Below are 17128 nucleotides of genomic sequence, written 5' to 3' on the forward strand. Positions count from 1 at the left end.
TTGGGGGATCTCTTGTTGAACTGGATTCATCTCTGTAGAGAAGCAGTAACCAGTGAACCTTGCTGTAGGCCTTTGGACCGGTCCTTGTTCACATTCAGAGCTAGAGCCTGGAACTGTGCTCCGGAGGCAGACGTGCTTAGTGGGATTTCTTTTTAAGAGTTACGCACAGGCATTTCAGCAGTGGCATTATTAACAGCGTCATTTTTTCTCGTTTAGTTCTGTCCTCAGGGGAGAGCAAACAGCTCCCAGAGGAGGGAAGAAAAGTCCAAGGTTATTTATTCATTTCAGTTGAAAAGCAGAGGACCGGCAGTAGGTGGGGAAACTAGCCAGTTGTGAATTCTCCAGTGGGGGAAAATTGCTCCCCTGATTTGATAGTAGTAGTTCAAGGGCTCAGAGATCTGGGCATGATTCTGCAGTTCCCATCACGGGCATGCAAACTTAGCACTTGCTGACTGTTTTTATATGCATTTGGGGGGTGGGGGCAGTTGGTGTTGTTACTGGTGGATATAAATCTATATTTTCCAGGCTACATTTGGAGGAAAGAAAGGTCCCTGGCTATGACAGAGTGGACACCTGCAGTTCTGCAAGCTTGCTTCCTGAGGTCAGAAGGTTACATGCCTCTTTTGTATTTAGTTTTTCAACATTGATACCGGCCATGTAGCTAGAGTGTATGGGATTGTTGAACCTCCCCGCAAATCACATGCAAGGACTAAAAAAAATAAAAGTAGTGTTGTACACTAAATATGACAGCTTTGTTAAGTTCGGAGGAGCCTTACATGAAAAAGCTCAGGCTTTGCAATCTGTCTCTGTAGGTTTTTTTTTGTTTTTTTGTTTTTGTTTTTTAGAAGAAAGATTAAAGAAACAAAACAAAACTAAATAAAATCAGTGTCAGGAGATGCTTGAGATGTCAGGCCCCTCTCTGGAGGTCAGAGAAAGACTCAAACTAGGTGGCAATGTTTATTTTGTAATATACAGGTGGGTTTTGAGAACCCAGACGCGAGAAGTCCTGACTTTTGTTTTAGAAAAATAAACTTTTCTGTCAGAAAAGACACCTTCCTTAATGTGGCAGCAGACAATGGTCAGGAAGGAGATGATTAGGAATATGGCAGGCAACAGCTCTCCCTGTCCTGAGATTAGTGTAGGTGGCCTGTCATAGCCCCCAGTGCAAGAAAGGGACAACAGAAGGGTTTAGAAGAGGCAAGGACCAAAGCCTGGGTGTTTGGCCCATTTTGACAGATTCAGAAACTTTTCAGAGCAACTTGAAAGCTGCTTTTCTAAAACACATAGACCTTACAATCCATTCTTTCTCTCCTTCTCCAGGGATTGGATGAGTAGTATTTCTCAAAGCAAAGGGTGCTGACAAATGCTGAGAGCAGCCAGAGAAAGCAGAGGACCTAGGAGCCCAGATTTCCCAAGAGCATTCTCCTAGGGGTCTCCCTGGGAAGCCTACAGTGATCTGAGCATTGGGTGGGCAGCAGAGCTTGGGGTCCAGGAGGTGTCAGCTCTCCTGACTCTGAACCCGAGGTCTGAAGGTCAAAGCCTTCCCCAGCCAGCATCCCAAGCCCTTCTTTCCCCGGATTATCTATTGTTCATTCTTCACCCTTTGCTTTCTCTCGAGTCACTGTTATTCCTTCTTCATTTTCCTTACCTTGGAAACAAATCCAAACCCCAAACTACAAAGCATCCCCTGTGGCCATCAGCGTGTACCCCAAGCCATCAGCACTGTACAGACACAGACACGGGACACCTGGAAGTGCTCAGCCTCTTAGGGATGGGCCTGGCAGGCCTGGAACCTTGGGCTCTCTGGGTTCTTACCTGTGTCTGACGCTGCTTCTCTGCCCTGGTGCTCTGCAGCTTTTGTGAATTCTTCTGTATAATTTTTCATCTTTCTCTTTTTAAGCTTGTGAGAAACTTTTGGATGCAACCTAGTTTTAATGGCAAAAGGAAATAGGTTCTGTTGGGAAAGAAGACTAATAAAGAAAGGTAGGGAGGTCTGGAGACACTTGCCCAGGGCCCAGCTCTGGGCCTCTTTTGCCAGGGGACAACGGCTGGTTCTGGGCTCTGGCTGAAAAGAGTGCTCTCTGGGTGCCAGAATTTCGCTGGGGGTGGTGTAGTGAGGAGGGAGGGAGGGAGGAAGGGAGGGAAGCAGAGAGATGGGCACTGGATTTTTAAAGAGACCCCGAAATAATGGCTTCTGTAAGAGTCCAGGCATTCAAAGAGGTGTGTTCAAGGACACGAGTGCATTCGTGCCAAGGGGAATGTCTTTTATGGTAAATTAACTCCAGTTAAATTGAATATTTGTTCAAAGGGAAACTCCAGTAGTTAAAGCTGGTATTATCAGTGGAGCGTCCCCGCCCCCTCCCGCAGAATCTGGTGAGGGTGAGAAAGGGATGCAGCTCACTACAAACTGATGCTTTGGGAGTGTTCGTTCCCCCCCCCCCCTCTTTCTTTTCTTTAAAAGTTAAGATGAAGTTGCCTAAAATTTAGGAGAGAGAAGTGAGTATTTATTTGGATTAACCCCGATTGTCACCCCCTTTCATCTGTAAAGACTGTCAACTTTATCCCAGCTTTTCAAGAAGAAGAAATGACCGGTACAAAGGAAATTAACGTTGTCAGAACGCTAACTAGAGGATTTGCCTAGCGCGGGCAGGGAGGCCGCTCCCCGCGGGCGGCGCGTGCCCTAAAGGGTTAACTCGCCCGTGTTCTCACAGTTTCCCCGACTTTACCTGTCCTCCCAGACCCGCGGCCCTCCCCGCCTCCTGGCCTCCCCACCCCCTGCGCCTTTCTTCACCGGGCTCTTGGTTTACAGGGACTGCAGCTGGTAGACTTGGCAAGCTCGCCTCATTAAGAGCGCTTTTTGAAAACGGACTGTGTTTGAGCATTTCCCTAATGAGGACAGGACGGGGTTAAAAAGTGACCATTTCATGGTTGACTTGAACCTGCCTACTTTTCTTGATGTGTCGTTGTGAAATGCTTGATGTGGGTAACTTCCACTTGGGGAAGGAAAAAGTCACTGGTTCTTTCAGGTCCTCTGGGGGAGGGCACGGTGGTCAGGAGCTCGAGGACCGGAGAAAGTTGAGGGGGAAAGTACAGGGCACGGGGTGGGAGCGGGAGGCGGCGGGGGGCCTGGAAACGCTCGGCGGCCCCAAGCTAGGTCGCCGCGGAGCCCCGGGCGCTCACTTTTCTTTCTCCATTGTCTGGGCAGCCTTTGATTCCTCCACTTCCCCACCCACCCCTAGCGGAAACCCGGAATTTGGGGGGCGGTGTGTGTGGGAGAGAGTGCCCGCGCGAATGGGGGTGCGGGCTGGGCCGCCTCTTGGGTCCCGGGAATCAAGTTCATTCACTCGGCGGGGGGCGGGGCGCCGGCGGGAGCCGCCTCGGAGGGCCGCAGCCGCACACGCACCCGGCGCGCTCCCGCCCCGCAGCCCCAGGCGCGCCGCGGCCCCGCCCTGCCCGCACCCCCGCGGGAAGGGAGCCGCTTTCCGCCGGCGCCCCGGGCCCTGGGGGTGGGGATTGGGACGCGGCCAGCGCGCCAGGAGGAGGAGGAGGTGGAGGAGGAGGAGGAGAGGGGCCCGGCGCGCGGAGGAGGGGCGAGCCGTGGCGGCAGCGCGGCCTTCCCGCTCCGAGCGCGGCCACGTGCACCGAGCGCCGGGGGAGGGCGGGCTGCGGTGGCGAGGCCCGGGGTGGGGGGGCGCCCGGGACCCCGCTGCCCCTCCCCGCCCGCCAGCGTGGGCACCGGGCTGGGCTGCCCGCCGCGCCCCCAGTCTCCGTGCCGGTGCGCCCCAACTCCAAGAGGCCAAGTTCACTCCGGCCCCCGCCTCCGCCCTCTCCCTGCAGCCGCCTGGGGTGCTAGAGTCGGCGCCCTAGCCCCAGCTCGGGGCGGCCTGGGTGTGAGGGAATTTTCCATTCGTTTCTTTCTCGGGCCCAGATCGGCTCAGGGCTTCTCTCATTAGGATGTTCTCGTGGCTTGAGCGTCTGCTGCGAGCACTGAAAGACCTCTCTCTGGGCGGGTTTTCGGAGGTGCACGAAGGGTGGCAGAGCTATTTTTGAAAGAAAAAAAAAAGTCTCAGTACTGTGGCACCGGTCTGATACCTTTAACAAATGAGGGGGAGAGACGCGAGAACTGGGGGAGGCGCGCGGGAGGAGGAGGAAGGTGGGGGGCGGGGGGTGTGGAGAGGCTGGTGCAAAAGGAACGCGCGTTTGCAGGAGGAGGAGTAAAGCGGTGATTGTGTAATTAAATAATAAAACAATCCTTAAGTCTGATTTGGAGAGAGCTCGAGCGGGGTCCAGAGGGTGGAACAGTGAATCTTTCAACTTGCAAGTTTTTCAAGGAAAGAGAGCGAGAGAGGGAGGGGGAAAAGCGCCCAGAACAGAAAAGAGGAGTTTGCAGCTGAGCGGGATCGATCGTTTGGGAAAATTTCAGGAGGTTCTTCCGATCCCTTCCGTGGGCTGTGGGCAGCGGCACCAGCAGCGGCGTCCACGCTCGGCGGGTCAGACGCGGGGCGCGGCGGGCGGGCGGCTGTGCAGAGGGGCCCGAGCGCAGCAAAGTCTTTTCCGCCCGGGAGCTTCGCGCTCGCGCCCCCTCCCTCACCCCGGCCTCTCCCTGCTCCCCCCCCTCCCCACCCCCACCCGTCCCTCTCCGGCGCGCGCCCCGCCACCCGCGCGCACTCGCTGGCGCTCCCCCTCGCGCACACACATGGTCGGCTCGCGGCAAAGTTTCGCCTGCGATCGCCACTCCCGGATCCTGCTGCAGTGTTCGCGGCGGTAACCTTGAACTTTCCCAGCGCGGTGACACGTTCTCCTTGCTTTCCCCACTGCCCGGCCTCCTGCGCCCCCCTCCCCGCCTTTTTTTTTTTTTAAAGCATTTCATCACCCACCATCACCCCATACTCATACCGAATCCTCGAGCACCCCAAGCCCCCAACAACAACAACAACAACTGCAAAGCAGAAAACAAATCCCCCAAACCGGGCGACCAGCAGCCTGCACCGGCGGCGGCCTTGGACAGCTCGGCCGGCGCGCGCGGACCGCAAGAGGGTTAAAACTGTAGATTGGATTTCACCCCGGGAAATCTAGCTCGCCGAGTGAACTTGAATCTTTGGCTATTTAAGGAGGACTGGGTTTGTTGCGAAGTTGCGGTGATCCAGCGCAGAGCCCTGTCCTGATTGATCGCTTCGCTGGGCTCAGATGACTGTAAAATGAATAGATGAAATCCTTGCTTCTCGAAGATTTTCTTGTGCATCTCCGGGAAAGTGCGTTTTAAGGCGAAGTCATGATGTATTCTCCCATCTGTCTCACTCAGGTACTTGTCTTGGTCGTTTTCTTGAGCTTTCTTTCTGGCCCCAGACGCCTTTGTTGTGTCTTCTTGCTTTTGTGTTGCAGACCTCAACGGCTTTGCCTAACCCTTGTCTCCCTAGTGAAGTGGCGTGGAGTTGCGGTGGGCTGTGCGGGCGGCGTGGGACCAGGGCTGCGGCGCGCGCCCAGCCCCGCGCCTAGGCGGGGAGAGCCCGGGAGAGCCGGCACTGGGCAGGCAAGGCTGCCGGGGTGGGCAGGGCGGAGACCCGCGGCCCTGAGCCCCTGTGCGGGCCCCCGGAGCTGGTGGCAGCGACGGCACCCCTACTCTTTGGTCGGCGTGCGTGGAGCGACTCCGGCTTGGGAGCGGCTTGGGATCTTGGGCAAAGTACTGAGAGCCTGGCTGAGCGCCTCTGGACTCTGCTGCTGCCCACATTGAGCTGGTGACTCCGCCAGTTCGAAGTGGTGGTCCCGGCGACCCATTTCTTTGCTTATTTGGGGACCTAAAGTAGTGGTGTGCAGTTACCTGCACTTGGGGGTTTCAGAGACCGCACTTCAGAGGCGATTTTTTAAGTTGACAAGAGTTTAGTTGATTGTAGTGAATGTTTAGGACTTTTAAGGCACGCTTGTTTTATAGTGAGGCTTGTTCATTTGATGGTATTTGGGCATAACTAGAAAGGCATAAAGTAATATCAGGAAAGTGAGGTCATTTTTTTTTTTTTAACTTCGAGAATTGCCCTAAAATCTAGGGAACAATGTTAGGAGGTAAAACACTGGCGATATACTTAAAAAACAAAACCACTTTCTATCCCTACCAATCAGATGGTCAAGTGAAAAAGTGGTTAGATCGAGCGACTTACCTGGGCGCGCTTTCATCCTTTCGTGGATGCCCAACGAACTCAACTGATGAACTAAACAGCCTAGTCCAGAACTGTTATTTGCAGCAGTTAATTAAACCCTTAAACTTATGGGACAGTTTGGTGAAACTTTCAAGAGTATGAATCTAGATTGGTAATCGAAAATTTTCATTGACATTATCATAGATATGAAATAGAAATTTTGTCAAGTTTTGGTTGTGTTAGTTTTTTTTAAAAGATCTAATATTATGACGATGCATTTTTATAACGAACAAATAATTAAGATTTCAATTGTATGACAATTAGAAGCCATTGTGATTCAAAAGGACTGCGGCATTCATAAACTGTGAATGAAGATGAAAACAACGATAAGGCATTCAGTGATTGGACACAGCCCTGTAGCTTTTTGGCTGACACATTTTTTATTGTTTATATTTTGTTTGGCATCTGAGTATGATTAACTTAGATATGGCTATTTTAAGCACGTAAACGCGCACTTTAATTTAACAAAACTGGAAAAATGGGGTCGTCGAGTTATTTGTATTTTAACAGCTATGAATGATAGTAGCCCATGAATATGATGAAATTGCCTCAGGTATAAAAAAATTGCCTGTGGTTGTAAAAGTTACTTTTATTTATTCATCGGCAGGCTTTTCCCCTTCTTTCTGATAAACCATAACCATTCCTATTATTTCTACATTGTGATCAAAGGAAGCAGATTAAAGTAAGAGCTTCCTTCACAAAATGAGGCCTGACTGGTTCTCACCTGGGAAGGACTGGGTAATTGTGTGTGTCTCTGTATTTGTATTTCCAAAACTCTTGCTTTTGGGAAACTGCTAGCAATTGCATTATATTTTTAATGTCCCCTAAATAAGCATGGAAAAGTCACCAGCTCCATCTGAATTTATCTGTGTTAAAACAACTATTTCAGAATATTGACACATGAAATGTTTGGAACATAGACTGCGCAATCATCCAACTATCGCATTGCTATTCAAGGACACATACTTCCCAACATTAATTCAGGATGATGACTATATATTCCGTCTTATTTTAGCAGTATAAATCTGGGTTGATGCATTACTACTGTTTTTGGGAACTGAAGGCCTATGCCGGAGAAGGAGTTATGGTTTTAGAGTTCCCAACTATTAATGACTTTATGACTTTGTAGGTAATTTAAGGTATTGCCGAAGTGAGAGTGCTCACACGGAAGTGTTACTTTTGTATCAGATGAGTAGTTTAGTTTTATGTTACGGGAGCCTGATAGCTGCTCACACCTGTTTTGAGGCATGCAGATACAAAGTAAACTACATTGTTAATTTGTTAGAAACTCTAAGAAGTATCCCAATTGTTACAGTGACACATTTAGGTTCTTTAAAAAAAAAAAATCTTAATCTAAAAGACCTTACCATTAAACTTGATATAGCTACCTGGTGTGGTATATTATCACTATGTCTGCATTTGTCGGCCAGTATGAGTAAAAGGAAAGTTAAGAAACATCTATCCGTTTTAATATTTTGTTTTATCTGCATATAAGCCTTTACTATAACATTCAGTTACATTAAAATGATGTTTTTCTTCCATTGTCATTCAAGTTCTTCCAGCATTTTCTTTTCAGGGTTTATTGTTGTGTAGTGATGAGGCTCCAAGAACACACAGTATTTACTCTTCCATGGCTATGTTGGACCAATTTCCCAATCCTTTCATGAAATCATTGTTTCCGTGAAGAAGAATAAATAAATCTAGTTAAATTAGATTTTTATATTTATATTTGAAAATTTAACTTGTCTATTTTATCAATTTAGTTCTACTCGAGAAAGTTTTATAAGGAAAAGTGCCTCACTGAATGTCTGTATATTTGAAAGAAAATTCTGAGAGTGAGCTTTATCTTAGTAGAGAGACTTTAAATGCTAAATCACGTCTATGCTTTGATTTAAAAATAATTTTGATAGTTTCTTAGTGTAATTGTGGCAATCTATGAGGACATTTGAATGCCTTAATCCTGTTTATTTTTTTCTACATGAGGACAGCTATGTTCCACATTCTTGTCATTTAAAATTATTAAGAATATATTACAATACAGCTTTAGGAAGCAGTCCCACTTGGGAGATGACATTTAGACATGAAATGCAAAAGTATATGTGGCACATTGCTTGTCTGCACTTATTATCATTTTGGGACAATGTGTCTTCTTATCAAGTAAGCATCCTACTTAAAGTTGAATCTGCAAATATGAATGCGCCAAAAGCTATTAAGGCAATTTGGTGGACTGAGAAAGTTCGCCACTTCTGTTTCTCAATAAAGAAAAGTTATGTTTTCAAACAATATTTGCTGTCAGTGACAGCAAACTCAAGACAACACTTTTTTTTGTTGTTTTTGTTTTTTGTCAACTGGCTAAGAGTTTCCAAATTCAACTTCAAATTAGCATCTTGGTGGTGTAATGCAATTATCTAAAATTAAAATTTGTTAGATAATAGGTGACGTTTATTGTCAAGTATTAAATCCCCAAATTATTTGATCGAAAGTTACGTTTGATGTCCTTCTAAGAAAATGAAATGTCACTGAATATAGTATTTAAGTATCTGAGTACTTCAGTGTTCCTGGGTTGCTTAATAGCTATTAAATAATGTGCATTTTAGAAAGTGTGGTCAGGGTAAAAGGAGCGGGACAAAGCACTCTTACCCATCCCCTGCATCATCAAGGTTTTCATTTACAGAAGTGTAGATGCATTTTTAAAATTATATCAGTAAATCGCAGTAAAAGTCAGATCCTAGGAAGTGAGTTCATAAAGCGCATTGAAGTCCATATCTCCTTGAGCAGACAGGCGTTCTTTTTGCATGTATTTTGAGGGGAGGGGATAAACAAAGTTTTTACAGTTCCAGTGGGAGCTGAAAGCATGGCATCAGACAGTGTATGGAGCTAGGGAGGTCTTATCATGGGCTGTGGTTGCTGTGAGCAGAGCTGCCTTCCCACACAAAGGACAGATTGTGGTTTAACTCTTTCCATGGCCTCCTTTAATGTGCTCACATAGTACCCGAATTGTTCAAATCTCTGCTGGAAAGTACTGATCGGTTTAATTTCCTCCATGGCATTTGGCTATGCCTCATGCTGCGATGTAATCAGCTGCATTCTGCATTCTAAAATTTGGATGCATTCTTAGTCGGCAATATGTCAGAGCACGTGATAACCGTGCTATCGATTAGGGGAGCCGTGTACCTGTTCTGGCTCTGGAGGCAAACTCTTAATAGGTTGCAGTCTTCTGCACTCAAACTTTGAATTTCATCTTAAAAAGACTTTCACGGAGACATGGAATTCGGGGGCGGCTTCTTTGTTGGCGTGTCACGAGTTTACCTTGATCACCTTTATCGTATGAAATTAGTCATTCTACTAGACTATTCATGTGCTTCAGAGTAACTCACATGAATGAGTGCATTCCGGCTTGGGATGTAACCTATTAGAGAAACTTCTTTTGTGGTTAGGATGACAGAACAGTCCAAATGACCAGAAAAATGGTCGTAGTGGGGTTCTCCTTTGCGTCAGTGCTTGGCGTATTGCATTTATATATTGTTCATGCGTGGGATACTGTTCTTTTTCTCTGAACAGCAATGGGTCTGAGCTTCTATGGCCAGCTTTACCTAAGCCAGGAAGCAGGGAAACACTGACTCCACTTGAAAGTAACCAGAAATATTTCTAGGTAGGGATGACCCGCCCGCCTGATAGCCGCCTCCCTTTAAAATGTTCTGATAAAACAGACAGAAAAAAATTCAGGCCTGCAAGGTAAACCGTTTAATTCGCAGGACAGTTGAGAGCTGCACGGCCGAAGTGCTTATGGGCTTTCAGGCACATGCCTGTGTGTGCCTGTAGACCTGTCCCATGTTCCGTCTGTGTGACACATGCATTGTGGAGATTCCACAAAAGCAGTAAATGACCAGGCTATGCTCCTGGTGTCACTGTGCCACAGCATGCAGAGAAACAAAGGACGGAAAGTTGGTGCCAAGTTGCCATTTCTCATTGTTCATCTCAGATTGATTTTTAAGGGGTCTGAATAATTGTCATACTCCTGTGATTGGTTAACAAATTAAGCGACTCTGGGGGGCTTCAGGGTCCGTAGGAAGATTGTGGCAGGAACATCATGCCATTTCGTTTTCAAATTTAAGAACTATTTAAAAATGAAAGTGTGTGTGTGTGTGTGTGTGTGTGTGTGTGTGTGTGTGCACGTGCGCGCGCACACACACGCATGTGTGCATGCGCATGTGCTGGAAGCTAATGTTGGTGGTGCAGGGAGAGAATGCGCTGTTCAAAGTATGGGAAGCTTGCGTTCAGGACACTGATAGACGAGCTGTGTCCTTTGCCCTTGCCCTCACTGTCTACCGGTTTCTCTCGTTACCACTCTTGGAATGGTGCTGCTCCAGTGTAGGAATGTTGGATGTTTGATAAGAAAATGGATCAAGTTTAATGGCGCATGCTCTTTGTGCCACCAGCAGCCTCTTGCTGAGAGCATGCTCCACAAGCGGGAACTGTGTGGCATCGCAGTGAGCCTCTACATGCTTTGTGTTTCTGTGGCACCGGGAAGAGAAATGAGCTGTGGCATCGCTCCTGCCTTCTGAGAAGCTCTGCTCCGATTTAAAAAAAAAAAACAAAAACAAAAGCAAAAAACAAAAAAAATCCCACTGTGTTCCTTGTGAAATGGTACTGCTTAGTGCTAGTTGGTCCATCAAATATTTAAATATTAAATTTGGTGCCAAGCACCTTATTTTAAAGCATGTAGGTGTGTGACTTTGAGGTGGGAATGAGGGGGATGGGACCAGAGCGAAAATACAAAATAAAATCATATTTTCTCTGTAGAAGGGAGAACCAGCTTGTGAATTTTGGTTGAGAGGGGACATTTTCTTCTTGTCCTGATGTCTTGTTCATTTTAAAGTAGAAAATAATATTATTTTTTAAAATAACTTTTTGTGCTGAATTGGGAGTGGATTGCGTCTTTTGTTTTTTTTTTTTTTTTTTTTTTTAGCATTGGGAATTAAACTGTGCACCCCTTCTTTCCCTTCTTCTGCAGGATGAATTCCACCCATTCATTGAGGCGCTTCTTCCACATGTCCGCGCAATCGCCTATACTTGGTTCAACCTGCAGGCTCGGAAACGCAAGTACTTTAAAAAGCATGAGAAACGGATGTCCAAGGATGAGGAGAGGGCCGTCAAGGATGAGCTGCTCAGTGAGAAGCCCGAAATCAAACAGAAGTGGGCATCCAGGCTCCTGGCCAAACTGCGCAAGGACATCCGCCAGGAGTACCGGGAGGACTTTGTGCTCACCGTGACTGGCAAGAAGCACCCGTGCTGTGTCTTATCCAATCCTGACCAGAAGGGTAAGATTAGGAGGATCGACTGCCTGCGACAGGCAGACAAAGTCTGGCGTCTGGATCTGGTCATGGTGATCCTGTTCAAAGGCATCCCTTTGGAGAGTACGGATGGCGAACGGCTCATGAAGTCCCCACACTGCACAAACCCAGCACTTTGTGTCCAGCCACACCATATCACAGTATCAGTTAAGGAACTTGACTTGTTTTTGGCATACTACGTGCAGGAGCAAGGTAGGAGCACATTGTTCTTTCTTTCAAACACTACCCATCCACCTCCAGATATGGGATCTCTAGCTCGGGCTAGAGCGTTCTGGAGGCCTCCAGATATCCTCCGCCCTCTCCAGATACCGTGGTGTGCCCCGTTGTCCTCCGTGTCCATAGTCATGTCAGAGCCATGAAAGTGGACATGGTACTTCCCTACCTGGGTAGGCTTCTGCATTTGAAGAAAGACTAGAGGACAAACAGGCCCAGAGTAGTCTAAGAAAGACAGTTTATTGCACTCCACTTTCTGGACCAGGCTGCATCTCCTCCCCGCTTCTGAAAATTCAACTTTACTGATGGTAGTCGAAGCAGTGTTTAGTAATCTTTGTACTAGTCTCTTACCTAATGAGGTAGATGAACTTTGTTCAGAAATCTCGTGGTGGTTTTACCAAAAATCAAATTAGCACTTACTATCACAGAGTGTCTAAGCTGGTCGCTATGAAAATATCTATCTGGCAGAGGCCTAGGTTTATGTCATTTTAATATTTCTATCAACAGCTCCTTTTGATTGTGCACTGTTCACTGTAGGTCGAATGCAGCACAGTTCTGATTTAAATAATTTATAATACTTTCCCAGAGTGACTTGGGAACACTTTCTATTATTAGTTTACTTGAATGCAAATTCATAGTTTTTCCCAAGGAAGAAGCCACAGCTTTCTTTACAGAGCAAACCAGAAAGGAGACTGGTTACACTGGTTCAGAATAAATCTCGAAAGAATGCAGAGCCCGCATACCGGACCGTGTTTAAAGCCCTCGGTGAAGAGCCCTGCTAATGTTGCCTGGACAGTGCAAAATAGGCAGTGCTCCTGCCAAGGATTCGGAGTTAACGAGATCTCTTTCTTTGCTGTTTCTGTTTTTCTTAAGTAGGTGAGACTTTTGACTTTTTTTTTTCCCCCCCAATCAGTATGTCAGGACACAGCCCACATAGGAAAAGTCCCTTTAAGAAAACATCGTCCCGAAAGTGGCCTCAAGTTTGGGCTGCCACAGATGGTGGGTCATTTCCGAACTTGGCCTGGTGGGAGGGAAGGTGGCCTGCAGATAGCCAGGTGGCAGACAGTTATCCGATGCTCATTATATAAATGCGGGCTTTAATAAATTGCTCTGTACTTTATTGTCATCCAGAAAAGTGGAATAAGAAAATTGCTCATGACTCAGACAGAACTCCAGTACTCACTGTGTGTCCTTTGTTTTTATTTCCCCTTGACTTAGCTCTGGAGCTATACTTGAGTGTCATTTCAGGATTTTTTTTTTTTTTTACTTTGATTTTAAACAACAGTGTTGGACAACGTCGTTTGGAAATGTATTTCCTAACAAACCGCCACGTTTGCTCTTTCCCTGTCCTAAGAACTCACATTCAAGTAATGATGGGCGGGAAAACATAGTTTTCATCCTTGGTGTCTTAAAATGAGAGCTCATTAGCGCACGCCCACTTGATGGACAGCTGTCTGAGAGGTGACATTTCAAGGCGGGCTTTGTGTCCGTGTTAGGTTGACTGTGTTGTGACTGTTAGGAAGTCACTGGTTAGAAGGAAAAGTTTTGCAAAGTGGGTCATGGAGCTCTCTAGTCGGGAGGGAAGATCTGTACCATGCTTCTGCTTTAACTCTTGATGGTTAGTCGACAGGACTTATGTGCAGATTTACTCTGGGGCAGAGAGCCAAATCTCTTAGTTTTGTTGACAGTAGATATTGTCTTTTAGATTTGGGAAGATAGATTGAAAAAAGAAAAAAAAAGAGACAGAAAACCATATGTATGTATTTTACATATATATATTACTAGTGGCCATGCTAACCATGAAGTTTTGAGCCAAGTCTTAGAGACTATATTTTCAGGTACAATGTTGGTTTCGTTGTTTGATGACTTCCCCAATCTGAAAACCTTTGGGAATTTTCCCTGTGTGTCTTATCATCTGTCCTCTCTGCCACCTGCCCTTGCATCCTCCTCTCTTAACACTTGGTGGCCCTTCTTTAAAAGTCACATCAGGGTGCTTTTGTGTTTTCTCTTTTTCAAAATTTATGTCTTTTTATTTGTGAACTATGGGTTGATTGTCATTTTGCATTGTAGTTGATTAAAAAAGTGGGTTTTAAAATAGAAGGTTGTGGACACCCGGAGTGCTTCATCTTACAGCCTAACTTTTTATTTCTCTTCTAAGTACACAGAACATACTTATGTCATTTTAAATATTAGATAAAGTATAAAGAAAAACATGAAAGAAAAATTAAAAGAGAAAGCTGTTTATAACAGAATGAGCAACACAATTACCCCCCTTTCCTCCTTATAAAGGACTGGGGAAAACACGAGGAAGAATAGAGAGAATGCCAAAGATGGTTGCCACTGGCACCAGGATTGGCACCAGACCCTCTTTGTTTAGCTCAGGGTGCCTGTGATTTGTTAGTTGGCATCCGCATTGCAGTGTGGAGTGATGTTACAATATATTGACAATTTCCAGATCTAGAAATGTCAATAGTCCTCTTGGCTATTTTCAGATCACATACTTTGTCTCTAATGGAAGATGAAATAAAGATGGATGGATAATAAACTTCCTTTGTTGACCAACTTCCCAGGGCTTTCCTTTCTCCCTTCCTCATTTGGTTCAACCCACACTTTCCCCCTACTCCATCCCTAGCAACCTCATCTTTTCTGAAATGTGGACAGAGTTACTGGAGCTTTGACAAACTATAGTGCTACATCTGCATCTGATACAGTGTTGGGGGGGAACTTGTATCATTTCTGATATGTAGTTTATTAGGCTTTTGCATCACAGGGCAGTATTTTGTTCAAAGCTCAGTGTCTTTGTTACTCAGCTTCTTCCCTGCATATAGCCTGATGGACCGCAATTCAGTCCATTTTATTCTTTCTTTATCTTAGCAGAGGGTCATATTAAATAGAGTTATTTATAAAATTATATGCCCCCCCCATTTTAGCAAAAATTTGGTAAATGGTTTGGGAGTAACTATATTTAAGTCCATAAAATCATCTGATGCTATTGATTCAGAGGGCTGCGCTTCGGCTGTTCCGTTGCTACAAGAACCGCCATTTTGTTTGTGAAGTGCCAGGCGAGGGGGAAAAAAAAAGGCAGACACTGTGTTTGATGCCAATAATGGTTGCCAGTGGCACCGAGGTTGGCATCAGACCCTCTTTGTCTAGCTGCTGAATGCCTTTGATTCGTTGGTTGGCACCCGCATTGCAGTGGGCACACTGGAAAGTTTTTGACAATCCCTGAATGGAAGCTGCTTGCTCGTCTGCTGCAGCAAAGCTTAGCTAATAGAAAACCCTTCCCTTTTTTTTTTTCTTTGAGGCTTAAAAAAAGATTGTAACAGATTAAGGAAAAATAGTTCTAAAATGGGCTCCATATTCCCGAAGATATTAAAGATGTCCAATGATTCTTGGGCAGGTGGTACCTATTCCCCATATTGCCTTTGTTATTGCATTCATCACAACAAAGCAAAGCAAAACAAGATGAAAAGCAGCAAGCCTTGTGCAGCGCACCTTCTCAGGACACACCAGCCTGAAAATACAGGGTATGCTACGACAAGTAGGTGGGAGCATGCTCAGTGTAGCGATGGGTAAGCACACCCATTATGACTGACTGTTGCTTTCATTTACATTCCTATTGATTTCTCGTTCAATTTCTACTTCTCTCAATTTCTACACTTCTTTTTTTAGTAGTCTGTTAAGAGGTCCTTCCATCTCTCTCTAGCTAGTAATGTATACAGTGAACATGTGAGAAACAGAAACCTTAATGAGGGAGCTACATGTCAAAATCAGTCGTTCTTGACCTCAATTTTGCACCAAGATGTTGTCAAATTCTTAGTGCACAATTCCACACTCTCTGGGTGAATGAGTGGGGAGGCAGATAATAACCAAAAAAAAGGCTAAAATAATTTTGATTCCGGTTTCCTTGATAGCGTTAATATTGCTTCCCAGTTAACCACCATTATCTCATTAATTAATAAGAAGGATTAGCAGTTCTACCCAAAGGGTTACACAGAAGAAGTGTGGCCTATGGGAGGCCCTGAGTTGCCAGACTGTGTCCTGTCTGGAGTCAGGAGATTCAGGGATGCTGGTGGGGGGCGTGTAAGGGGGTGTCAGGAGGAAGCAAGGACTGGGCTTTCTGTGAGGCACTGAGGGGTTTAAAGAGAAGAGAGGTCACAACACAGAGCTTACAGATCTCCAGAGATAGTGTCTGCTGTTAGGAATTTAACAGATGGGAGTTTAAAGAGAGCCAGCCCAAGCGAGTTTCGGACCCTACTTTCCACTCTTGTTAGACATGTTTTTGGAGTGTGGCAGAGCCCAGCAGTCTTGCCTCTATCCCGAACAAGTAACTAACTTCCTTTAGCCTTGTTGAACCCTTAACATTAATTGTGATCCATTGTTGGATGGCAACTTTTGCTGCTTGATTGTTAAACGATATCATAATTGAAGTGTATTTGGAAGTTGCGAAAGACGTGACTTGTTTGGAGGGGAAGTTGTAATCATTATTGTCTTTGAAACAGAGCCCTTCCTGCTTGTCACATGGCATTAGTGAGGACACACTTGCAGAGCGATTTTCCTCCTTCAGCTACTGCAGCTCAGAAGCCTTCTGGGTAGCAATTATTTCTTTATGAAAAGCTTAAATAGATCATTGTTTGCAAGTTGACAGCATTTTTTTTAACATTTTAATAATTTTCACTTCATTTGCAGGTATTTCCCATTGTGGGGGCAAACAAGCTTTCATAGCTGGCTGAAATGACGCCGCTCCGTGGGCTAATTTGGTGGGCTTTCATTGTGACATCAGAGAGCATGAAGTGTGTGTGGATCCATGTTTGATTTAGGAAATGGCTGTTAAATTTTCCCATCCTGGTACCCTGTCCTTGACTGAACTTCTGAACTCTGGGACACATTTGTTTGCATTCTTCCTCATACACAATTCACAAGATAAAGAAGGGCTCTTATTGGTATGTCTTGCCCCTAGACTTAATGAGACCTTTGTTAGAACATATATTGTAAGATTAGATACTTAGCAATTTTCCCACCGATAAGGGACAAAACGGGATCTAAGGGGCCAGGAGTCCACCCTCTCTGCCTTGGTGTCCCTGCCACAAAGATAGCTTTGCCAGACAACTCAGGAGCTAAGCTCTGAGGCCCTGGCTGCCAGCTGGAAAGGGGGCATTTGTGTTCTGATATGGCGAGGCAGGCTTCTGCATTGCTCTTAATACGGGCTCACTTTTCAAAGGGAGAGACAGCGATGGGGGCATCATTCGTTGTAATTATGACTTTCAGGTATTCAGAACACCCCATCGTGGATTATTTTCTGAAGGCAGCAAAGGTCGGTAAGGCATCCTGTAGAGGATCTAGCCCTGGGCTTCCTTTCCCACCCCGCCC

The 17128-nt window shown here is 45.8% G+C and overlaps 1 protein-coding gene and 1 long non-coding RNA gene across 7 annotated transcripts in view; one reads left to right on the forward strand and one right to left on the reverse strand.

Moving 5' to 3' along the window:
* The window catches only part of LOC125412305 (uncharacterized), a 39001-nt gene extending 36810 nt beyond the window's left edge, over positions 1-2191 (reverse strand). The window contains exon 1 of one of the 2 annotated variants that reach the window (XR_015737581.1): positions 1816-2191. This is a non-coding gene — a long non-coding RNA (uncharacterized LOC125412305). The remainder of the gene's footprint in view (positions 1-1815) is intronic. The other variant, XR_015737580.1, reaches the window with a different exon arrangement.
* Positions 2192-4185: 1994 nt separating this feature from the next.
* Positions 4186-17128, forward strand: part of Nfib (nuclear factor I B) — a 216549-nt gene continuing 203606 nt past the window's right edge. For 2 of the 5 annotated variants that reach the window (XM_085686193.2, XM_085686194.2), the window contains exons 1-2: positions 4186-5302; positions 11206-11737. In XM_085686193.2, coding sequence (XP_085542319.1) covers positions 5273-5302; positions 11206-11737 — 562 coding nt within the window. In that variant the 5' untranslated portion in view covers positions 4186-5272. The remainder of the gene's footprint in view (positions 5303-11205; positions 11738-17128) is intronic. The other 3 variants (XM_085686195.2, XM_085686196.2, XM_085686197.2) reach the window with 2 other exon arrangements.

Source organism: Myodes glareolus, chromosome 3 (assembly GCF_982192425.1).
Source record: "Myodes glareolus chromosome 3, mMyoGla1.1, whole genome shotgun sequence".
Taxonomy (NCBI): domain Eukaryota; kingdom Metazoa; phylum Chordata; class Mammalia; order Rodentia; family Cricetidae; genus Myodes; species Myodes glareolus.